Consider the following 21,371-nt stretch of genomic DNA (forward strand, 5'->3'; position numbering starts at 1 on the left):
TGTAGAATTAAATGAACTTTGATTCAAATCAATGTTATAGATTTTTTTTTCTTTTTTTTTCTTTGGTGAAGTAAAAATTATCTCTATAACTTCAATCCTATCAACCATCCATAATTAATATTCTTCTACAAATGAAATAAATGAAACTCCATCATCCTCTTCTTTCTCACAAATGATGATATTTCTAGAGAAAAGTTACAAGGTTCTCTTTCCTATTGGTCCCCTACCCTCCAACAATTATCCTCTCACTTGTTGCTAGGAATCGCTATGACTCAGAAAAGGATACTTACATATAGACAAGAATAAAGCAGTGCAGTGGAGGGAAGAATTGTGATTGGGTGTGGAGTGTGTACACTCGGTGTTTTGGACTCTCGTTTTCGCCATCTGTCTTGCTCCCGCACCCAATCACCCTGTGTGGATTCATTCTGCCTCGCGGGGCTGGTATTTCGCCTCTTGGCCGCGTTGCAATCGCGTCCTGGAGGTGAGAGCAGTGTTGCGACTGTGAGAGGGTGCTCTCTACCTTCATGACGGTGCTTCGCGGAGCTGGAGTTTGGAAGTGCAGCGAGGGCGGTGAGGCATACCGCAGAGAAGACCCAGAGGAAAAGGAGAGGCGTAGCAGCAGGAGGTGCTGGATTCTGCTGGGTTGGGGCTGCGGTGAGAGTTTCGACGACGCTATGGCTCGGTGTACTGCGGCGGTCGACCAGGTTTTAGGGTTTAGGGTTTAGGAGGACAGAGGCGGTGGCTCTAGTCTTACGGCGAGCGAGAGCGCGGTGCGTTTCGTAAGACTCATTGCTGATGAGCCACAGAGTTGCGGGGGGCAGTCCAGCAGATTGTCGGGTGTTGAAGAGGGGCAGAACCCCGCGGATAGAGACGCTAGCCCCATCACGCAAGGGCCATCTGGTGTTTCCGCTCAATTTTTTTTGGTACTGTCGGGGTTTGTCCGACTTGGTGGAGATGGTTCTCTTGACCGCGGTTCGAGTTTAGGGTGTATTCAGAGCATTGAGTATCTACCCCTTGTAGGCGATCGGTGTGAGACTAGACACCATCATGGTGGGAGGAATGTGCAAGTTTGCTGCTAGGGCTTCTCCAACACCATTCACGTATCTAGTGTGGCAGATTGATTTATAGTTGCTGACGAGACCCTGTCTTACAGAATGCTAGAGATGTCACAGGGGCCATACCGCAATGCATTTCGCGTAGAAAATTCGACATAGATAATGGGATATCATTTCTATGTGCATGGAGTTTCTTGAAGAGTGCTATGTCTTGCTCTTACTAACTTTTCCCACGAGAAGTTGGTCGAGCTGTTTCATACTAACGGAATTATGGTGAAGAGATTGTAAATATATTTAATCCTACTTATCAGATGGTGAAGAGGGAAACTGAGATCAGGACCGTTTTCTAAATTTGACACTTTCTGTGGATAGGCCCACGCCAGCATCCTTGGAGCAGTCTTCCTATTGCATCGAGATATCATTTAGATGAGGATATCTCTAGTAAGGGTATGGTTTCCTCCAAAAGGGAAAGGGAAAGGGATTCGAAGGATTGCTCCCTGATAGGACAGCAGCCGCTTATGTTGCGGGATAACCCGGCCCTCGAAAGGCCGTCACGTCATCCTGTAAGTCGGTGGTGCACCATCTCTTATCCGTAATGACATCGCAGTCTTAGAGGTGCCATGTATACAATAGCACAATGTATGAGCTCTGCAGGATTACCTCTACTGTAATCAAATTTCGCCGTCTTCTTCCCCCTGTTCAATCGACGTCAAGTGATGAATCATATTGTTTAATATGTTGGCAGGCGGGTCCCTTAGTCCGATACGAAAAGTTTGTGCGGATGCAGTAGCCATTGCAGGTTCGAAAGGCAGTGGCCATGCATATCGGCCAGCAACAGGCGGCACGGGGTGTGCAGAATGCAAGCGCTCGAACGTTACCGTTCATGGATGAAGCACATCGAGGTGCTCAACCATCGGACTGCCCTGATCGAGAACACCTTACAATACATTGTCTCTCACCTTCAACGCAAAGTGGGTTAGGGTCTCCAGGACTATTTGACGACAGGGGCAGAAGAGCTACCATGGCTGGAAGGAGGCCACCAGTTCAGGAACCTTCATCTCAATCAGGAAACCTACCTAGCCATCCAGCAAGGTATTTAGTGGCAAGACCCTGCACTCAATATCGTCCACCACTCGAAGGATGGTTAAGTCAAAGTTCTTTTTTACGATCCACTGTCTGTTATTAAATTCTTCTCTGTTTCTGGATATCACAGGCGTGGTGAAACTGACATGAATCCCCTTACAGCACAGCTCACTGTTATTTATGCAGGCATGGTGCACGTCCATGACGATTTACCCTTTGATAAGGTGGGCTGCGGAAAGTTCTTTCAATTGTAGGTTTGCTCATCATTCGTAGGAAAAAATGAAAAATATGTCTTTGTATGTGGCTTATTCTGTGTTTTGATTACTATTAATGCAGGCTCAAGTTATCATGCATTTAGCTGGCAGTGGTAACAACATTAGCCGTTCTGGAAGTGGTGCATTTTCTCCTGCTCGTCCACTTTCTGCTCTCACAGCCGTGCCGCAGCTCGTAACGCCTATGCTAGGGTCCACTGCTCCACAAGCACCCACCCCTTCGACCGCCGGGCTGACATGTCGCATCATACCAGGAGTTATGCGACGAGCACCAACAGCCAATGGTATTTTTGTGTGGATCCTTATCCCTAATCCGTGGTTCACTATTTCATGAAGAGTTTTAGTGCTTAAACAGTTTGGGTGCGGATTTTAGTGGTCCTTTTTACAATGTGCAGTTGAGCTTCCTCAAGCAAGGAAGGCGTCGCTTGCTCAATTTGTTGAGAAAAGGAAGGACAGGTAACATGCAAGATAGCTAGCCTGTGACTTACCAAGAATTCGTGAATTTTAAGTTGAATGTTTCGTTCTCAACATTCTGGAAAATAACCATGTTTGATACGGATGCTACTCTTTCTTGTATAGGGTTCCCAAACTCTATTAAGGCGGAAGTAGAAGAATGTTCTCCTGACAAATCACCGACTCCTAGCAGCATGCCATCGTCAAGATCACCCTCACCAGTTTCAGCGGTCCAGCATCGTGGATCATCTCTAGCCTCTAGCCTAGGTTGCCAACATGGGACATCCAGTTGCAGTCAACCAGACTCTCCAGCTATATCTTCATTAACATCACCCAGAGAAAGTGCTTCTGAAGAGAAGTCTAGCATTGGAACTCACTATAGAAGAGACCACGACATGAAACAAGAGGCCCACAAGCGACCTCGGACTGGGAGATCACCGCCTAGGATCGATGGTGAGACCGCAGCTGACGCCTAAGAACACAACAATTTATCATTACGTCAGTTCTCTCCGTAGCTCGTCTTTTACTCAACGAGTTTATCAATGTTAGCCAGGCAATTTGAGCATCAGGAAATTATTTGTAAACACATCTGGTCGAAGCACTCGATCGTGACGTAGGCTACACCAGTTGATATACGGTATATATCAGCCATGTGCCTGAAGCTAGTTGAGCTACTAAGAAATTTTAGGCCTGGTCACGTCAGTTGCACCATCCTTCAGACGTTCGGGAATCTTTTCTTAGTTATTAAATCGGACTTTTAGGGGTTGCTCAATTGATTTGTAAATGTGAGTTGACAGTAAGCAATATTGTAGAGTCAGTTAGGTTCACACTTTTGTTTATGCACTGTTCGATTAACCGAAGTGTTATTGACCCACCGTAAGTTTGCTACTCATTGAAATCCTTCATAGGTCTAATTACGTCATCAGCATTGACGCATCAGTATTTAAAAAAAAAAAAAAAAAAAAAAACAACAACATTAGCTTCAGGATACAGTGGAGAAGCTCCACTCTGACCTCTTCTTAACAACTGGGCCTGGAACCAGAGGAGACTTAGGAAGAACCATCCAAGACCCTATGCTTTCCCAAAATCAAACCTCATATTGCTTAACCCCAAAGCGTCGGTTTCAGATTGGTAGTTTGTCCACTTAGTGCAGCTGAGTTTACACCAACTGCCGATCCCCCTCCTTTCATTGAATCAGACGAGGAGAGTGATGGGATCATCTGGCCAAAATCGACGACATAGCACGGAACGTGCTCTGACCGTCATATATCCGTGATGTGTACATCCCGGGCTAACATAGAATCAATGACCAAGGCTAGTGCATGGAATATCCTGTCATGGAATAATGAGAGCCTGTGCTGGTACCACACCTGACCATTGGACCTCGAGAACCACGTCCAGAATGCATTTTAAATGTATGGACCAGCTGTCGTACGTAGCAAGAACGGCCCCAAGTTAAGTAATATAGCCTGTGAAATAGACCTCGTGGTGTAAGTATTGATGCCCGAAGAGCCGCAGCTGCATCAGGAACGGACCACGCGGTACAATCTGATGGGATCCCTCCCAGCTGTTAGAGTCCGAAATATTCAATCCGCATGGTCCGACCTCCAGGGTCGATCATGGAGCTTGACTGAAGGCACAAATAATTAGGCGGACATGGCTGGTTTGAAAAGTCGCGCTGGGTGCAGGAATCGTTGACGTCGCGGTACGCCTCAATATTAGCCTCGTGCAGAGTTGTGCTGAATAATCGATACGGCCCTTCTTCTTCTTCTTCTGCGTCATCGACCCCTTTCCAGCCTCAGAGCAGCGTAGAAAGATCCAGACTCGAACCCTGCAGAGCACCGCAGAGTAGTGATGCCTCAGACATCACTGAATTCACAAGCGCTTTTTTGAAGAAGCACTAGCAATAAATAACATCACGGTTGGACTGCGTCTAATCAAGTCCACCAGGACGAGTTATCGATCTCATGACAAACCTTGCTAGGCTCTGATTTCACCACCGTCACTTCTCTCCTCCAAGGTGGAAAATGTACCAGCACTCACAATGCGTCGACGCGGCACAACTGCAACACCCATCTACGAGTTAGCGACGCTTTCTCGGATGCGTCGAATACGAACAGTAACGAACAGTACCAGTCTATTCGCAGTCGCATACACCCTAATCCCCATCAGTCTGGGTCCATATCACATTATTATTCACTATCAATGGGCACCGATGCACTTCTACTCCTTTCCAGTAACAACCGAACAAAATATTCTCTTTCCCAACTGTGATTGATGAGAGGGTCCAGGATCGGTGGAAAAAACTTAATATAGATAAAAATTGTTGAGACTAAAATCTTTCCAGCACCACGTCACTTTACTGTGGATCTTATTCCTATCTAGATTTTCCAACTTGAACAAAAAATATATATATATGAACCTTAAGTCGAATAGCCAATCTCATCATAAACAGCACTGATTTTGTTATATTTTTCGTTTCTCTTTCTGGGTTTTTTAGTCTTTATTTCTCTACAGAAGCCATTGTTCTCTAGAGCTTGCCATTGCAGGCATCTTGGTGAAGGTGGGCACTACAAGTATCCTTGAATCACGCTCTTCGAGAATCCTGATCCATTCGAAGATTTCGATTGCATCGTCGTCGGAGGTTTGAACAAAGTCAATGAGACCGAAAATTGCCACGTGAGCCCGACATGAAACTGATACGAAAGGCGAGAAGAAGAGTCTGGAAAATCTAGGTCGTTCGTTCCGATGAAGAAGATCTAACGGAGCTAAGCCATTCTGAGTGTGATGTTGGGATTGGTGCCCAGTGCTATGGAACCAGGATAGGAGGGGAGTGGACAAGACACGTAGTGAGGTTGTACTGGAGGAGGACGATGGATTTTGAATGGATGAAAAACTAAATTCATCCATTTGGGCAGGTCCCATTCTCTGTTATTTGCCCATATATATTGTTCACTTACGGATGTTTAGGACTTTTTTCTTTTTTTTTATCAATTCAAAAATCACATATAATAATAATAATAATAATAAATAATAATAATTTTAAACTAATAATTTTATAATAATAGTGGATATTAAAAGAGTAAGATGTAGCAATAAGGAGAGGTGATTAAATGTTTTTGAGCAACCAAATATCATGTGTTTTTGGTTCTTGGGAACCCAAATATCACAAATCACTCAAAATATCATCTCCCCAAATATCACCGTTCAAACTTTAATACCCCCTTCAAGTTTCTAAAGTATCATTTGATATTTTGGTGATTTGAAAAAATCAAAGAGCTGTGTGGTATGGAATTAAAGAAGGAAGACAATTTAGGCAAGCATGGCAGTTTTTGATATTTCACTAGCCCCTCTTGTGATATTTGGATTTCAAAATCACCCATCTCTCATGTGATATTTTTAAATATCATGGGATAATTCAAGATATCATCACAATTGAAATATCACCCAATAACCTTGTCTAAATCCCCTTAATGAATCACATAAAAAAAAAACCATATAGCACCATTGTTATTTGTTTGTAAAGCTTATATTTTAATGCTCCAAAATTCATTAATCTTAGTAAAATTAAAGAGCGAACTAAGACAGTCAATAGATAATAAATATGGCGAGTTTGTCTAAGATTAGAGCTACTCAAATCCATATTGATTTTGGAGAGATAACCAAGACCTCACAAGATATCTTAGTGATTTGTATTTCCACATCTTATGCATCTATCACTAATTTTTATTGGAATATATTTTTTCTGTACGACACATCTTTTAGGTATCATTCTTCTCAATTTTTTTTTTTTTTTTTTTTTTTTTTTTAAGAATATCCTCTCTTTCTATCATTTATAACACTTCTTTATGCATAATTGTCTTTAACCAATTACGTTTTGAATTTAAAAAAAGAAAAGAAAAGAAAAGAGTTCAAGCCAATTTTTTATCATGTAAAAACACATGCGCCCCATCTAATTTATTGCAGTTGAGAAAAATCAGAAAGAACCACATTTATGATACAATTTTATTCATTGTATCACACATTCTATATACACATCAAACTTATATGACTTGTAGCGCTGTTGTGGAAACGAGGACATCGTCTGGGAAGTTCGCATTCAGGCATTCAGGCAGAGAATATACATTTACATTTAAAAACATATATATATATATATATATATATATGTATATATAAATATTTATGTTTACAATTTTGGTTAGATTGTTGTATATAATGGGATCATTGCGGCCTGGCTTACGGAGTCTGCGACAGCGCAAAGGGGGAGGCACTTCGACGACACAGCTTTCTGGAGACGAGACTCGTCGATTCCTAGTCAGTCAGTCAGTCGGTCTACGAGTACCACGATTGATTGAAACCACAGGCACATGAATTTTGTTGCTTTGATCCCGGTTGTTGAATTCCCCGCAACACTGCTGTTCCCCCACACAAGAGTTATTTCTAAGATTTTGTTTTTCAATAATTAAGATCATAGAAAGAAATTCTGTAGAAAAATGTTTGTATTATGAAATGTATATATGGTATATACATATGCTTAAAAAATTATTATTTCTAAAATATCTCTTACATAATTTACTGTTAGAATTCATTTTAGAATATGAAGTTATTTGCAAATGCTATATTTTCAATAAAAATATATTAAAATTATAACAGAAAAAAATCTTAATATTCCAAGAGAATCATGTAAAAACAAAAGAAGAAAAATAATGTCATTCAAATTTCTTTTATGTAGTAAAACTATTTTCGTAAAGTAACTACATAGACGACATGTTTTTAATTATAGTTTAAAATAACATAGACAAGAAAAGGCATAATTCTTATGCATCAATAAAATAATTATTCAATTAATTAATCAATTTTATATAATTAATTTAAGTCATAAGAATAACATTTAAAAAACTACAAAAGTCTTGATTGTACAAATATTACAAGGATCTTTCCACTTAGAAGACAACGTGAGAGACAACAAATTTCAAATCCTATAATTGGTTGAAATTGAGAAGTCTTATTTAGTTAGCTTTATAATTAGAAACACCAGCTCAAATGTCTTATTAGAAAAAGAAGAGGTGGATTTTTTTTATTTTTTTTTTATTTTCTTCACATAGCATGGAAAATATTGTTTCTTAGAATTTCTATTGGATTTATCTTAAGTGGTGTTTTTTTAAAAATAAAATAAAAAGAAACCATAAAAAAAATTGGTAGATGTTACCACTGAAAGAGCTTAAATTCCACTTTTTATACTTTCTATGATTGATAGCATCAAAGTATGAGCAAAAAAATTTAGATTAGTGATTAAAAAATGATTTGGTTATTTAAATGATTTCTTTTCATTTTATATTATATCTAAAGATCAAGGCTTCTAAAAGAGAATTCTTCTTTGTTAAGTATGAGGTCTTGATAAGACTTTTAAAGCATTTTGTTTTTAAAGTAGGATTTTAAGTGTAAAGATTATCTAAATATAATGTTTGAGAGATTAATTAAAATTTTTGAAATAAAAAATTATCCATTAAGTAATATTATAAAGAATGCATCAACTCTTAAAAATTAAAAAGAAAGAACTTAAAACTTATAGCAATATTATAATAACAACTTTTAGATGCTATTAAAAAACTCTTGGTTTAAAAAATATAAAATAAATTTATTTTTTTTATAATAATAAGGATTTATGATAATATTCTATTTAAGATATTTGTTGATTCCACAAGATATATATATAAAATATATATATTAAATATCTTTAATAAGATATTTAATATATATCTTAAGATTTATTAATTCCATAATATATATATATATATATATATATATATATATATATACATTGCGGAATTAATCTAGATTCGTTAATTAAAACTTTTTAAAACTAATATACAATGATTTTTGTAATTCTATGCTAATTCAATCAATAGTGATAAAAATTATATTTCTACATTTACTAATAATTATGAGAACTTATTATATATATATATATATATATATATAGATTTATTTTATCTATAATAATAGATAAATATTTAAAATATTTAAAAAACTATTAATATTTTTTAAAATAACTTTATTAAAATAAAACAAAAATATTTTTTTAATTTATTATTATTAGATAAATTACAATAATAAATAATTATGTTTATATAATTAATTATTATTATTCTAATTACTTAATTTAAGACATAGTTAACAACAAGATAATAACATAAAACATAATAATATTTTTTTACTATAAATGATGAAGGATTTGGTAATTAAAAAGAATTATTCGAAATATTTACATCAAGAAGTTATTAGATTGAATATATATATATATATATATATATATATATATATATTTCCAATAGATTTTATAATTAAGTAATCAATTCTTAAAGATTATTTAAGAGATTGTTAGATTGTAAGATATGTCTAGGACATTGAAAGGTCTATGGCTATGAAATTTGTAATCATGTTTTTAGTGATACAAAAAATACAATCATAATCCATAGTTGCAATATTAATAGGATACATTACATTTAACCACATTTTGAAGAGCTTTTAACATGTACAAACATTCAATTGAATGCATTATGTTATTTTTAAATATATCTCACCTAAAAATCTCTATTAGATTTTAAAAATTCTTGCTCTCCACTAATTGTTTAAGAGAAACAAGAGTTGAGAACAAAAACAAATTATAGTTGCACTTTAGAATTTATTCTCAACTACTAAATTAAATCTACAAAAAAACACAAAATAATGATTTTATTAAATCCCCATTGGGCTTTTTTGAAAAGTATTTGTAAGAATAAGATCTTAGTATCTTATATTAAATAGATATTATATATATATATATATATATAATTCATGAAAAAGATTAATATATAATTTAAATCTACTAAAAAAACTATAATCTATCATGTTAAAATTTAAAAGAAAAATTATATATATATATATATATATATATACACACACACACACACATATATATATATATATATATAGATAGATAGATAGATAGATAGATAGATAGATAGATATATCAAACTAAAAAAAATCATTTGCTACTTTTGTACTTATATTTTAATTATAATATTTTTTATAAAAAGATTGGCATTTAGCTAAATTACATGTGTGCGTATATATATATATATATATATATATATATATATATATAACTTTATAAAAAAATATTGAATAATTTTCAATAAAAAATTTCATGTACAATTATCTATTTTTATTAAAAAAAATTGAGAAAAATTTATCATTTATATATTGAATGTTTTCTAGAATAATTAATAAAAAAATTAATTTTTAAATCAATTTTTTAAAACTACAACAAGGTCAACTTATTTAAAATTTATACAATACATCATATATAAAATATTTCTAAAATTTAAATATCAATATAAATATATTTATGCTAAATATATTAAAATTTTAATTATAAAATATGTTAATTTTAATATATATATATATATATATAGGCAAAGGTAAAAACAAACTACCAAGTGGTTTAAAGATTAATTTATTAAGGGTTTCAAATAGTAGACCTTGAACTAAACAAATCTTTTTTATCTATAGAATTCTTTTATTATAAGAATTGAATCTTTAAGCATCAAAATAGTGATAAATTACATATTTTGTAGAATTATAAATTGAAAGAACTCCAACTCTAACATTGTTATATTGGGAATACCAAGAAAATTAGATTGTGTTAGATTTGGTCTTCTTTAAGATTTAAAGCAATTGTTTTGGAACAAGTTCAATGATGCTTTTGAGTTATCCTAGTAGCATATGTGAATATATATACATATTTGGAATTTATTACCATGTCTACAACTTTTGATTGATAGAAAATTATTGCAATTGAATTTTGGTTCTTGTAACACCAAAAATACTCATTTAAAATTGCCAACTAATTTGATAGCTTCAAAATTAATAAAAATTGGTCAATATTATTCACATAAATAGCAAAAACATATTGTTTAACACAATTAAATAAGTGAAAGCATTATTCATACATTTGGCCACAGAAAAGAGAGCAAGTAACTATGACAATCTTTACAATACAAACAAATTGTGCATTACAGTTAATTATGGTGTTGGTCTAAAGCACAATGATCCTTTGATTCCGATCAACATGAAAAGTATCCACAGCAAAATGTCCAAACAAAACATAAAGTTTGCCTTAAAAGAAGTTTAAGCTTTCAACCTTCATCCATTATCCCAGTTTCAAATGAAAATACTGTGAATGCTTTGGTAATAAATATTGCTGTGAATAATGCACACTTGAACAGCAGGCGAATTAGTATTAGGTTGAACCGAAGTTAATCTCATAGAGATACATATTCCGACTCAACATAATAATTCGTAAGTGTGTAATGTCCCAGTATACTAATCTAGATTGGGTTCCATTACACACTACAGTTGCAGCTGCAGCGGGGAGTTCACTTTCACTCCTCCTTACAATAATGGTTCAATTTGACTACCACCAACCAGTCGAAAGGACATAGAACACATTGAAGTCTCGAATTCGTACTCGGCCATTATGGTCAAACAGAGCAACTCGAACAACAATTTTGAATACCGACGACCCAATGATCATCAGAAGAAAAAATTGACCAAATTAAGGTTGTGTCAAAATGAAATGTAAGACCTGTGAACAGGCCGCAGGGGCCAAACGACCACCTCATGTACCCCATGAGATGTCACTAAATTGTTCTTAAGCAGCTCCAACTTTATCGATTTACTGCTCAATCGACCGATCCACTCTGATCGATCTCATCCTCAGCTACATCATTCGGTTCAACTTGAGGGAAGTATGTACAACTATTTACGTGTATCATTCCCTGGCAGACTGGGCTGCTGCTACTACTGTCCTATGAGACCTGAAAACAATTCGTAGCCTACAAAAATTAATCAGGAGCAGACGCAAAAAGTTACGAAGAATGCTCATCCATTGGTTCTGTCCGACTGCCTGTCCCATTTCTAGATGGGGACGACAACTTCTCTCCAGAAGGTACCATGGCCTCTATCCTACTTTCAGATTCCTTGGACTTCTCCAGCGTTTCATGGCTTCTGTCATCCGACATGCTTTTCCTTGGTGGAGTTTGCGGTGGAGAGTTAAGTTCACTGAAGCTTGTCGATGCACCACCAGGAAATGGCGCATTGCCCTGGTTCTTTGTTGCTGGAGGGGAGAGGGACCGTGCTGGTATTTTCCCCTTCGGATCCGATGGGCATGGCGAGTTTTGACGACCTGATCTTCTTGACTCATCATCTCTCGCAGCCTCTTCGTTTCTTGAGTCAGTATACGGTCCTTTACGTACCCTGGAAGATAACAAGCACTAAAAGTTCAGCAAATTACGTGTAGATAACTTGCAGATTAGAAGTTTCTTAAGCCTATACACAAGACCAACAGTCGATGAATTGGTCTATGAAGACAAAGGAATACCTGTCTTTTCTCTTCTCCAAAAATCGAGCCAACGACGCTTTCCTTGCCTGAGGCAGTTCAACTGCACAGGATACAGGGACAGCACAGACCAGAATCGGTACAAGGTTCACAAATCCTATATATAATTAGCTTCAAAAAACATTCAATAGAATTTCACTCCAAAAAACGCAACAAAATTTGTGACAGAAAGGAAAACAAGAAGCATACCAATTAGACCAGTCGTTGCTGCAGTCAAAGCCTGTCGATTGACTGCTCTTGGTGCACCTGGTAGCGCTGCAGTCCCAGCAGAACTGGTGGTCATTTGTGGGGCGGGAGACCCGACCCTAGAAGAGGGCTGACTCATTCGGGTAGGAAAAGGGCGTACAGAAGCACCAGGCAAGTTCATGTGGTTCGAAGAACACGTACTGTCTGTACCAGCTAAAAGCATAATAGCCTGAGCCTGCAATAAGATCATATCATTATGTTTGCGAACAACTGTAATAATATCAGGAACAATACAGTTGATATCTTCTCACATCCGCACTCATGAGTATGAAACTTAGAAGCAAAGCTTACGTGCAGCAGCAACTAAGAATTGAGCTCACCTTGTCGAGTGGTACATCATCAAAGACGTTAACCATGCCTGCGTAAAAGATAGTAAGTTGTGCTGTAGGCGGCTGCTTGCTGCTTCCAGGTGCTCTGTAGAATCCAACGAGAAAACGTTTACTCATTACCTCGAAATTGCTGCTTCATGGCATTGTGTTCAGAAACAGGAGTACGCAGAAAAGCAGGCCTACAGCAGTCAGACTAGCTTGTTCGAAACAAAGTGAGAAATTACCTTGCAAAGACATGAGACGCCGCTTGCCGTAAGTGGTTGACATTCATTGATGCTACCTTCCGAGCCTGCTGAGAAAGCGCAGAGTCTTCAAACCTGCTCTGCATAACTTCTTTTTTGAGAAACACATCGTCGACAGTCATGACAGAGTTGTCCTCGCTTCGAGCTGAGTCGGCTGGAAGTGTTTTTGTTATTGTAGGCATGTTCATCCATGGTGACCGAGTAACGCCTACACACAACCAAAAAAAAAAAAAAAAAAAAAACAACACAAAAAAGAGACACGTGTAGAAACTTAGTCATCGATGTAGTATCTTTGAACTGTGGAGAAGTACATGGCTTCATTTTATGAAGAACCGCATAGACTAACTCAGGATTGACGCTCAGATGCACCTCAAAACATTCCTAACATACTAAAGTTAACTAGTGTGCCCCGAGAGTAGAAAACGACAATGAAAATTGGTTGTTGATTTGCGGAATCATTGACTAGCTGGCATTAATATCAGGTCTCGTCATTTTCTTCATTCACGGCCATTAAAAAGCGTGCATGAAACAACCAGATTCTAAATCTTATTATTTTTTTTCCTGATGCAAGTACCAATCGGGATTCAACCTAAGGATAGTCTTTAAACTTAGCTGTGCAACCATTACTTTAGCTGGCATACCACCATGAGAATGAAAGACATAACAACATCAGAATAGGCAAGGGTAAAACAATCACCAGGTCGTGCAAAGAAACTAGTGTCTCTGTCCATGTTGTTGTTACTGCTGTCCCGACTACAAACCCCTTCTACAAGCGGAGGCATCCTGGACATGGCCGGTGCCTCCGCAAGATGACTGCCTGAAGCGCTAGGAATGGGTCTCACTTGTGGCTGTGTAGCACCCTCGATTCCCATAGAAACAAACTCTGTGCTCTCCAACGCTGCTCCTCAGCTGAACCTACCAAAGCTATCAAACGCCGCGGGCCTTCGTATCATACCAACATTGGTGCACTGATCCACTACGCATGCCACCACGTCTCTCGCTCCGTACTCTAAACCCTCCCAACGTCTACACGCCTCCACCTCGGCTGATCTTCTTGCACTATCCCAATCCTCCGCTTCGTTCCCCACGCTGCCAACTAAACCACGCTACGCCTCCTCCTCTCCACACAATACCTCCTCACACCACCACTCACTGTCCAAAACAACCTTCTCAAACTACTCCCCGAAATCCACCATTCTCCTTGAATAATAAACAATCATCCCACTCCTCTCCCCGAACCGGCAACAGACACCGACCCGCTTCAGCACTTCCTCGTCGTCGTCTCTTGCGGATTAGTCCCACGCGGCGAAATTAATAGCTCAGTTTAGAAGAGAGCCCGATCAAGAAATTGAGGAGAAACGAAGGAAGCGAGACGTTTAATAAAGGAGATGGCGAGTGTTCATCGGCCACCACGAGGAAGCAAGTGCGAAGGGGAAGTCGTATGGAGGAAGGGGTCGAGGACGACGACGATGCAAGCAAACCAAACCAAAGGCCAAGCCACGTAAAGCAAATGTGGGGCGCTAACACCCACGTGCTTGGTGGCCTGCCCTCCCCATTCAATCCCAACGACGCGATCCCCCATGCCCGTGCTAAATTCCTCGAGAACTTCGCGTTCCCCATCGTGATGAGGTGCGCTCCTCTGTTGTGCGGCTGTGGGTGTCACCGCGCCGGATTCGAATGCACGAGGCGGAACCACCGCATTGAAGGGTCGTGCAGCTAATTTTACTTTCTTGTTTTTAGGGTCGTACCCGTTCACTGAGCATGTGACGTCATCGGCCGGGTTGGTTGGGCAACGCGGGTGACCTCAGCAAAAGCTAGGGCTTCGGTGACCGTGGATGGATGGATGTACTGGGATTGCACCGAATACCGAAGATGAACGGATTGGGTGCTGCCTAAGACCGTGAATAATGGTTTCGCCCTAATGGGTAAACCTTGCGCTATTGCATTTACAAGAGGGGGGGGGTCAAATTAAATATTACAAAAAAGTTAACATCTTAATCAATACTGTACCTTCACCATACAACCATACAGTATTCATTCATATATATATATATATATATATATATATGCACCTCAGTATTTTTGTATCAAAATTCGATACGTTTTTTGCACTCTTTTCCTCTCATTTTTTATTAGTTTTATTTAGTAATGTCATTTATAGGTGTCCGTTCTTCACAACCAATCAAAACACTTCTTTGTCTTTTTATATTATATCCAAGTTGTATAATACAATTGATAGAAATTTGATTTTTTGATTAATTTTAAAATATAATATACAAATTCTAGTATAGTATAAAACATAAGAATGGTTGTATTTGTTATATTTAACAAAAAAAATCATGTGAGATTTGATCTTATGCTTGGTATGAAGAATACGATTATTTAAAAAGCCTCTTGTAAGATAACACAAGTAATATAGTAGGTGATTATTGTAAAATATTGTTAGAGACAACCTTTATAGACAACCTCTAGAGTTGTTGACATATTCTCATTTTTATTTTATGTAAATAAATCCGTTAATATTCAAAAGCCAATGAATATGTCAATTTTTTCTATTATAGTGCACGTGTCTAATGCTTTTGGCTATTTCTATTAAGTACCACATGTGCCACAAATTCCTAAAAGTTTGTCTTTTATGGTTTGTAATAAATTATTAAAATCAAAATTTTAAAGAATATTTTAGTTGTCCTACTTGACAAGTATAGTTGTTTTTTTGTAAGTAGAATGCAAGATGTTTTTAAAGTCCTTTATTTTTTTATTTCTTTTTTTTTATACATAGATGACATTTATTCATGGCTAATTAGTAAAATCTATGTATATTTTGTTAGTAAACAATACTCATTATAAAATTATTTTTTTGTATTACTATTATTTTTTAATCCACTTTTCCTATTAAATATTTTAATAAAAATAGTGTATGTTTTTATTTTTATATGTTTGATAGATATAAAAGTAAAACAATTGAAATTCCTTGATGGACTTGCATAAAATTTTGATAAGACCTTACACTTTTAAGAGCTTTCAATCCTCTTGATAAAAATTAAATAAAATCTTAATGATTAATATCTAATATCAAAGTTCTCTTTAATGTTTTTACCTTAATAGAATATGCTCATAAACAATTGACAATTTAACATGTGATTTTTAAGCAATCAAATCCAATTCAGTATTTCAAAAGTACAAAGTGATTGTGATTCACTACTATAGGTTCTATGCACAGGAACACATTGATAAATAGTATGTTGGGATCAAAATCCATTATTGTTTTCAACTTTTTTGAAAGCAGCTTTTCTTTTTTGGCTAGAATATATTCAAATGAGATAGTCATGGTGCAATAGTTCTATCTTAATCGAAACACACACTAAAGACCCAAGTATGCAAGTGGCTATTTTTGTTAGAAGACTTAGAACTTCACCCAAATTATTTCTTTCATTCTTGTTTATTTTTTGACCAAACATATGTATTTATTTATATTAAAAAACACAAAGTTAAGTGTTTTATCCAGAATAGGGCTTTGACAAAAGCATCAATAATAAAACAAAGCAAAAAAAAAAAAAAAAAAAAAAAATTGGAAAAGTGAAAAGGAATAATTACATACAGTACACGACCACGTTCACATAAATGTAATAAACATATAATGGATTTTTTTGTACACATTGCTGTAAAAGAAAAAACAACGAACACTTATTACTTTTACTTTTTCTTTCCAACCATGCACACACTGAGAGCCGTCTTTCGGGAACGATGGATCGCGAAGATTACAGAAGAGTTCTCAATGGATACGCCATCGTATTATCATACGAATACGGAGCACGCTTATATGGCACGTTTTTGTAGCCATATATAGAAAGATGAGCGAGGTTTCACACTGACCAGGGGTGTGGAAGATGCCATCGTGGCAGTAGAATCGTACCACGTGGTATCTGACGTGGACGTAGGAGAACCCTAATTTGGGGGAGGCAGGCCCACCTCGCTGCGGAGATGAGGAAGGGCTGAAGAAGTTTGAAGAAGAAGAAGATGAACCATGTGCGGATTGCTTTTGCGGGCGGGGACGATAGGTGGTTAGCTCATGCTTCCTTTTCCTAATTTTGAAACCCATCTGAGTCAGCATCGCCGGCTTTGGATTTCGTGGTGTTTTATAAGCACATTGGGCGGAGAAGTCGTTGGGTATTTTCTCGATTTTCCAGAAATCCGGTCCTGAATATAGTCAGATAATGCAAAATTTTGGAAGAGTGATGTTTAGAATCGACGATTTTGGAGGAGGGGCGGCCTGTGGCCAGACAGAAGTTTCTGAAAAGTTTTTGCGTCGGTGCAGAAAACACATGTGTTTGGACTTTGATTGGTTTTATGTTTTGGTGTAAAGATTCCTGACAGTTATGGGTCTTTCCTTCCAGTTTTTCTCTCTTCTTTCTACTACTTTTTCCTGTGTGTAGCCGCTTCTCTTTTTTTCTTTTAACTCCCAACAAGTACAGTACACGTTGATGCTTCCGAACTGCTTGGTTGCTACGGAGTTTCTCATGCGTTTTTGAATCCGAGGTGCTGCAGTTCTTTATTGAGCTCGGAACCTACCACTTACTTGGATGATATGGAAGCTGTTGGCACACTTTGTGCAGGTGCATCATTTTGCCATGTGCCCCGAGTTTTGGGGAGAATACCATTTTGTCTGGAAATTCGAGCCAAGTGGTCGATTTCTGGGGCAGCAGGAGTAGGAAAGCTCCATTATATACATTTATAGCAGTGGAGAAGAAGTTTTGGGGATGGGATGTTCAGAGAGGCATCATGTTGATGCTTTGTGGTCTTGCGACATTTGGAATTCGAAGAGGACAAGGTGATGTGCCCAAGCGATCAGAGAAATAGCTTCTCAGGTTATTCTAATGTGACTCTGACGGAGCTCCTCAATGTTCATTTGTGTTTACTGTGGAGGGTACACCACAAGTGAAGCATGTTGTGGAGTGATTACATACCCCTCTAAAAAAAACTGTTGCATCTATCGACCCAATGTCGATGCCGATGAGTGATGTGCAGAACATTGTCAAGCAAGCACCGACCTGTGACAGAAACGTCAGAAACGGGAAGACTAGTCGAGGAAGTCCTGTGCCACTGACAAATACGGGAGAAATTGTTAGCAAATATTCTTGCAATGAAGAAAGTGCATGCAAACATCTCAAAAGGTAAACTTGTGGAAAATCTGACCTAGGTCAACTCTTTCAACAACACTATAATATTTCCGCATACTGCTCCGATGTGGCGAGGTAATGCTCCTGGCTATAAACAATCTCGGCAACTGAAGCAGGAAATCCTTCACGAAGAAAAATTACTCCAAGCAAGCACAGTTTGTGAGGGAATACACATTTGCATGAATGAAGAAATAGTAACAACGAGTGACACCATCATTCAACAATAGAGCAATCCAATCCAGTAAAGGCTACTAAAATAACGATGCAACGATGTGCTTACCGACACAACAAGCCCAAACCTGGCCGAATAGTATACAACGGAAAGCTTATTCAAAAATTTAAGATATATATATATATATATATATATATATATTTTACTATGTTTTAAAATAATATAAAATTTTAGAAAATAAGGAATGGACATGCCAAACCAAGGTGGCCCAGGATTCTATGATCTTGCCACAAAAGTTGGACAACATGAAATTATTGGATCTTGCATTTGTTCTTTTGGCTAAACTTTTCATTTGAGGTTTGTTGCTTGACTCAACACCTTGGCAAGAGCTCATTAAGCATCATCTCACCTTATTTCATCCCAAAGGTGGAAGTCGTCTCTCCACATATTGTTATGTGCCAAAATGAACAAGTCTAACAACACGAGGTTACCTGAAGATTTGGGAACAATGACCAAGACTAGATAAGAGAGACACTCATAATACCACAGTTGTATTGTAACATATCCATTAGGTGAAAGAGGAAAAAAAAGATTATAGTAGATAGGAACTTAAATGAAAATATTTTAGCAAATTATCTTAGAAATATAGATAATAAATAAGGAAGTAGTAAAAATTACTAAATGCTAATGATGCCTTTTGAAAAAAAAGACTTTTACTTACTTTGTAGGGCCATAAATGAGAAAAATAAAAATAAAAAACAGTTGATAAAAGCATCTTTAGAAAGGAGTTAAGAGTAGTTTTAAGCAAAAATTACTTAAAGAAACCAATAATAGATACCTGAAGAGGACCAAATATGAACTAGAATCAAAATCAAACCATGTGGTACAAAACCATGCACCTATGACAATTTTGGGGTTCTTTGATTAATTGAAAAACAAAGTATGAACAAAAAGTTGTGAGGAGTTCTTTGGTAATTGATTTTGAGTGATTTGAGTTTGTATTAACTTTGTAAATATTTGATTGGTTAGTATTTATGAGATGTAACATGTAGTTTCTGTTTTTGTTTATTAGTGGTTACAGTTGCATTGGGGGTAGTTTCATGTAATGTGAGAGGGCTCCCATAGCTATGCTTTGTGATGAGCACAGCTTTGCTAATATACTTGTTTGTGGATGTTCATGATTGTTACAACATGTGCTTGAGCATGGACTCAATCACAAGCGAAGTGAGATTATTACAAAGCTGGCTGGGCAAATTGTACAAATGAGTCGGCATAAGTTCACATCAAACGTGGTAGAAAAGTGCTTGGAGTATGGTGGTCCAGTTGAACGGCAAATATTGATCGATAAAATGCTTGGCCACACTGATGAGAACGAGCCGCTTCAGGTATGGAGTTTATTGTTGATAGTGTGATAGGTTACTTTAAACTCTGCGTTAATTGGCTGCCAACTGATTACATCATCAGAGTAAACATTTGCATTTCGTTTTGGATTTGTACCTGTGGAGGAAACTGATTTGTGTTATGGTGAATGCCTCAGTTGTTTCCGGTATGCGTATGAGTAGAGTGATGTGATGCAAACAATGATGAAAGACCAAATGTTTGCAAACTACGTGGTCCAGAAGGTGTTGGAAACCTGTGATGAATCTCAACGCGAGCTGTTGCTGGGTCGTATTCGGGTTAACTTACATGCATTGAAGAAGTACACATACGGCAAGCACATTGTCGCACGCGTGGAGAAGCTGGTTGCTGCTGGAGGTGATTTTCCCGTTCTAAACTTCAAACATATGTCACCTTGGTATCGTAGTGTAGAGAGATTAGTTCGATGATTTTTTTGGATTCATACCTCTGCAAAGATTTCGGTGAATCTGCTTCATTCGTGATTTGGTCCCATCCATTGTTTTCCGATGCTCCTGTTCGTTGTCTCCCGTGATTGTCTGACTGGAGTTCCTGCTGTGTACAGAGAGACGGAGTGCTGCCTGTATGGCACACATGTCTAATTGAATCTTTGATGGATATCATGGCCTATGCTGACTTCTTTAGTAAAGGAAAGGAACATGGATCAGGCTGTTTCTTGGAGGACTAGAAGTCACGTCTTCCCTCGCTCTTTTGTCATTAATTAACTTCTTGTGTCGTAAACAACGTGCGAGCGAGCCGAAGATAGTTGGGCTGTGGTGCAGTGCGGGGGAAACATTTGTGAGCAGTAAATAGTGTAATGGTGTAGGATTTACACTCAGATTGTATTGATGGTCAGGAGAGACGCGGGGTGAGGGCTGTTGCAGCTCTCGCATCGGCACGTATCGTATGTGGATTCGTGTCGGTGTCTGGTGTATTTATAAGTGATGGTGCTAGATATTTGGAGATTGGAGCTCTGGGAGTAGTGCCTGTGTTCCGACCTACTTTCGATCCTACCCTTCGTTTCTCCTGGGTAGTGTGATTTAAAAGTCATGCAATTAGACATGGAAAAGACTTGTTAATGGGTACAGAGTGGTGTTAGAGTGATGAGAAGGAAAGGGTCGGGGCAAGGTGTAGCTGTAACGGGTGTGTACAAAGAGCAAGTGTCCTCCGTTCCGAAGTTCACAGACTGACTACAAATCTGTTCTTTAATCCGAGTTTTGTGAACTTGTACTTTGTATATATGCAACTTGTGAACCATTTTTGTTTAAACCCTCGGAAGCTGGGTCTTCAAAATGTTGAATCCCTGAAACCATTCGAAACTGAAAAATTATACATACTCGTTTACTATGGTCTGTATTCCTTGAGGAGGGTGGTGCCCTGATGTTTTGAGTTAGTGTGTTAAGCTTGGTGATCAAAGTTGAATATTTTATTTTGCATATGATGTCTCTAAAGAATGTAATCGCGTAACTGGTATTGATGAGAGGATAAATCTATGAATTTGTGAG

At 37.4% G+C, this 21,371-nt stretch overlaps 3 protein-coding genes and 1 long non-coding RNA gene across 11 annotated transcripts; 3 read left to right on the forward strand and 1 right to left on the reverse strand.

Moving 5' to 3' along the window:
• Nucleotides 1-380: 380 nt before the first annotated feature.
• On the forward strand, nt 381-1,568 carry LOC149987668 (uncharacterized). Of its 2 annotated transcripts, none has more exons than XR_016507181.1 (2): nt 381-770; nt 1,428-1,568. It is a non-coding gene; the product is annotated as an uncharacterized LOC149987668 (long non-coding RNA). The 2 variants fall into 2 exon arrangements; XR_016507182.1 differs by having other exon boundaries at nt 661-923; nt 1,428-1,566.
• Nucleotides 1,477-3,738, forward strand: LOC112293764 (protein TIFY 6B). 2 transcript variants are annotated; one of them, XM_024543578.3, is made up of 6 exons: nt 1,477-1,618; nt 1,801-2,147; nt 2,269-2,362; nt 2,475-2,694; nt 2,806-2,866; nt 2,990-3,738. In XM_024543578.3, the coding sequence occupies exons 2-6, from the start codon at nt 1,873-1,875 to the stop codon at nt 3,006-3,008; spliced, it is 669 nt and encodes a 222-aa protein (XP_024399346.1). In that variant the 5' UTR covers nt 1,477-1,618; nt 1,801-1,872; the 3' UTR covers nt 3,009-3,738. The 2 variants fall into 2 exon arrangements, with proteins under 2 accessions (XP_024399346.1, XP_024399343.1); XM_024543575.3 differs by lacking the exon at nt 2,806-2,866.
• A 7,675-nt stretch (nt 3,739-11,413) lies between these two features.
• Nucleotides 11,414-14,460, reverse strand: LOC112293660 (uncharacterized). Its single transcript, XM_024543344.3, has 6 exons — nt 13,820-14,460; nt 13,105-13,330; nt 12,872-12,965; nt 12,495-12,726; nt 12,288-12,348; nt 11,414-12,163 (listed from the first exon to the last, which is right to left on the reverse strand). Exons 1-6 carry the CDS (start codon nt 13,992-13,994, stop codon nt 11,776-11,778), a joined length of 1,176 nt encoding a protein of 391 aa, XP_024399112.1. The 5' UTR covers nt 13,995-14,460; the 3' UTR covers nt 11,414-11,775.
• A 2,213-nt stretch (nt 14,461-16,673) lies between these two features.
• On the forward strand, nt 16,674-21,135 carry LOC112293353 (pumilio homolog 2). 6 transcript variants are annotated; one of them, XR_012219207.2, is made up of 5 exons: nt 16,684-17,289; nt 17,736-17,987; nt 18,148-19,856; nt 20,009-20,226; nt 20,432-21,135. XR_012219207.2 is itself a non-coding variant. In XM_073539560.2 (3 exons), the coding sequence occupies exons 2-3, from the start codon at nt 20,043-20,045 to the stop codon at nt 20,470-20,472; spliced, it is 225 nt and encodes a 74-aa protein (XP_073395661.1). In that variant the 5' UTR covers nt 16,674-19,856; nt 20,009-20,042; the 3' UTR covers nt 20,473-21,135. The 6 variants fall into 6 exon arrangements, 1 of the variants encoding a protein (XP_073395661.1); XR_012219206.2 differs by having other exon boundaries at nt 16,816-17,289; nt 17,736-18,293; nt 18,416-19,856; XR_012219209.2 differs by having other exon boundaries at nt 16,680-17,289; nt 17,668-19,856.
• Nucleotides 21,136-21,371: the final 236 nt, after the last annotated feature.

The sequence above is a fragment of the Physcomitrium patens genome, chromosome 16 (assembly GCF_059467195.1).
Source record: "Physcomitrium patens ecotype Gransden chromosome 16, ASM5946719v1, whole genome shotgun sequence".
Taxonomy (NCBI): domain Eukaryota; kingdom Viridiplantae; phylum Streptophyta; class Bryopsida; order Funariales; family Funariaceae; genus Physcomitrium; species Physcomitrium patens.

Coding starts and splice junctions, on each gene's coding strand:
- LOC112293353 (XM_073539560.2), top strand. CDS start 20,043: ATGCAAACAATGATGAAAGACCAAATGTTTGCAAACTACGTGGTCCAG. Junction 20,227..20,431: donor GAAGCTGGTTGCTGCTGGAG/GTGATTTTCCCG, acceptor TGCTGTGTACAG/AGAGACGGAGTGCTGCCTGT.
- LOC112293764 (XM_024543575.3), top strand. CDS start 1,873: ATGCATATCGGCCAGCAACAGGCGGCACGGGGTGTGCAGAATGCAAGC. Junction 2,148..2,268: donor CTACCTAGCCATCCAGCAAG/GTATTTAGTGGC, acceptor TGGATATCACAG/GCGTGGTGAAACTGACATGA. Junction 2,695..2,989: donor ACGAGCACCAACAGCCAATG/GTATTTTTGTGT, acceptor TTTCTTGTATAG/GGTTCCCAAACTCTATTAAG.
- LOC112293660 (XM_024543344.3), bottom strand. CDS start 13,994: ATGGGAATCGAGGGTGCTACACAGCCACAAGTGAGACCCATTCCTAGC. Junction 12,727..12,871: donor ATGATGTACCACTCGACAAG/GTGAGCTCAATT, acceptor ATCTTATTGCAG/GCTCAGGCTATTATGCTTTT. Junction 12,164..12,287: donor TTGGAGAAGAGAAAAGACAG/GTATTCCTTTGT, acceptor GTTATCTTCCAG/GGTACGTAAAGGACCGTATA.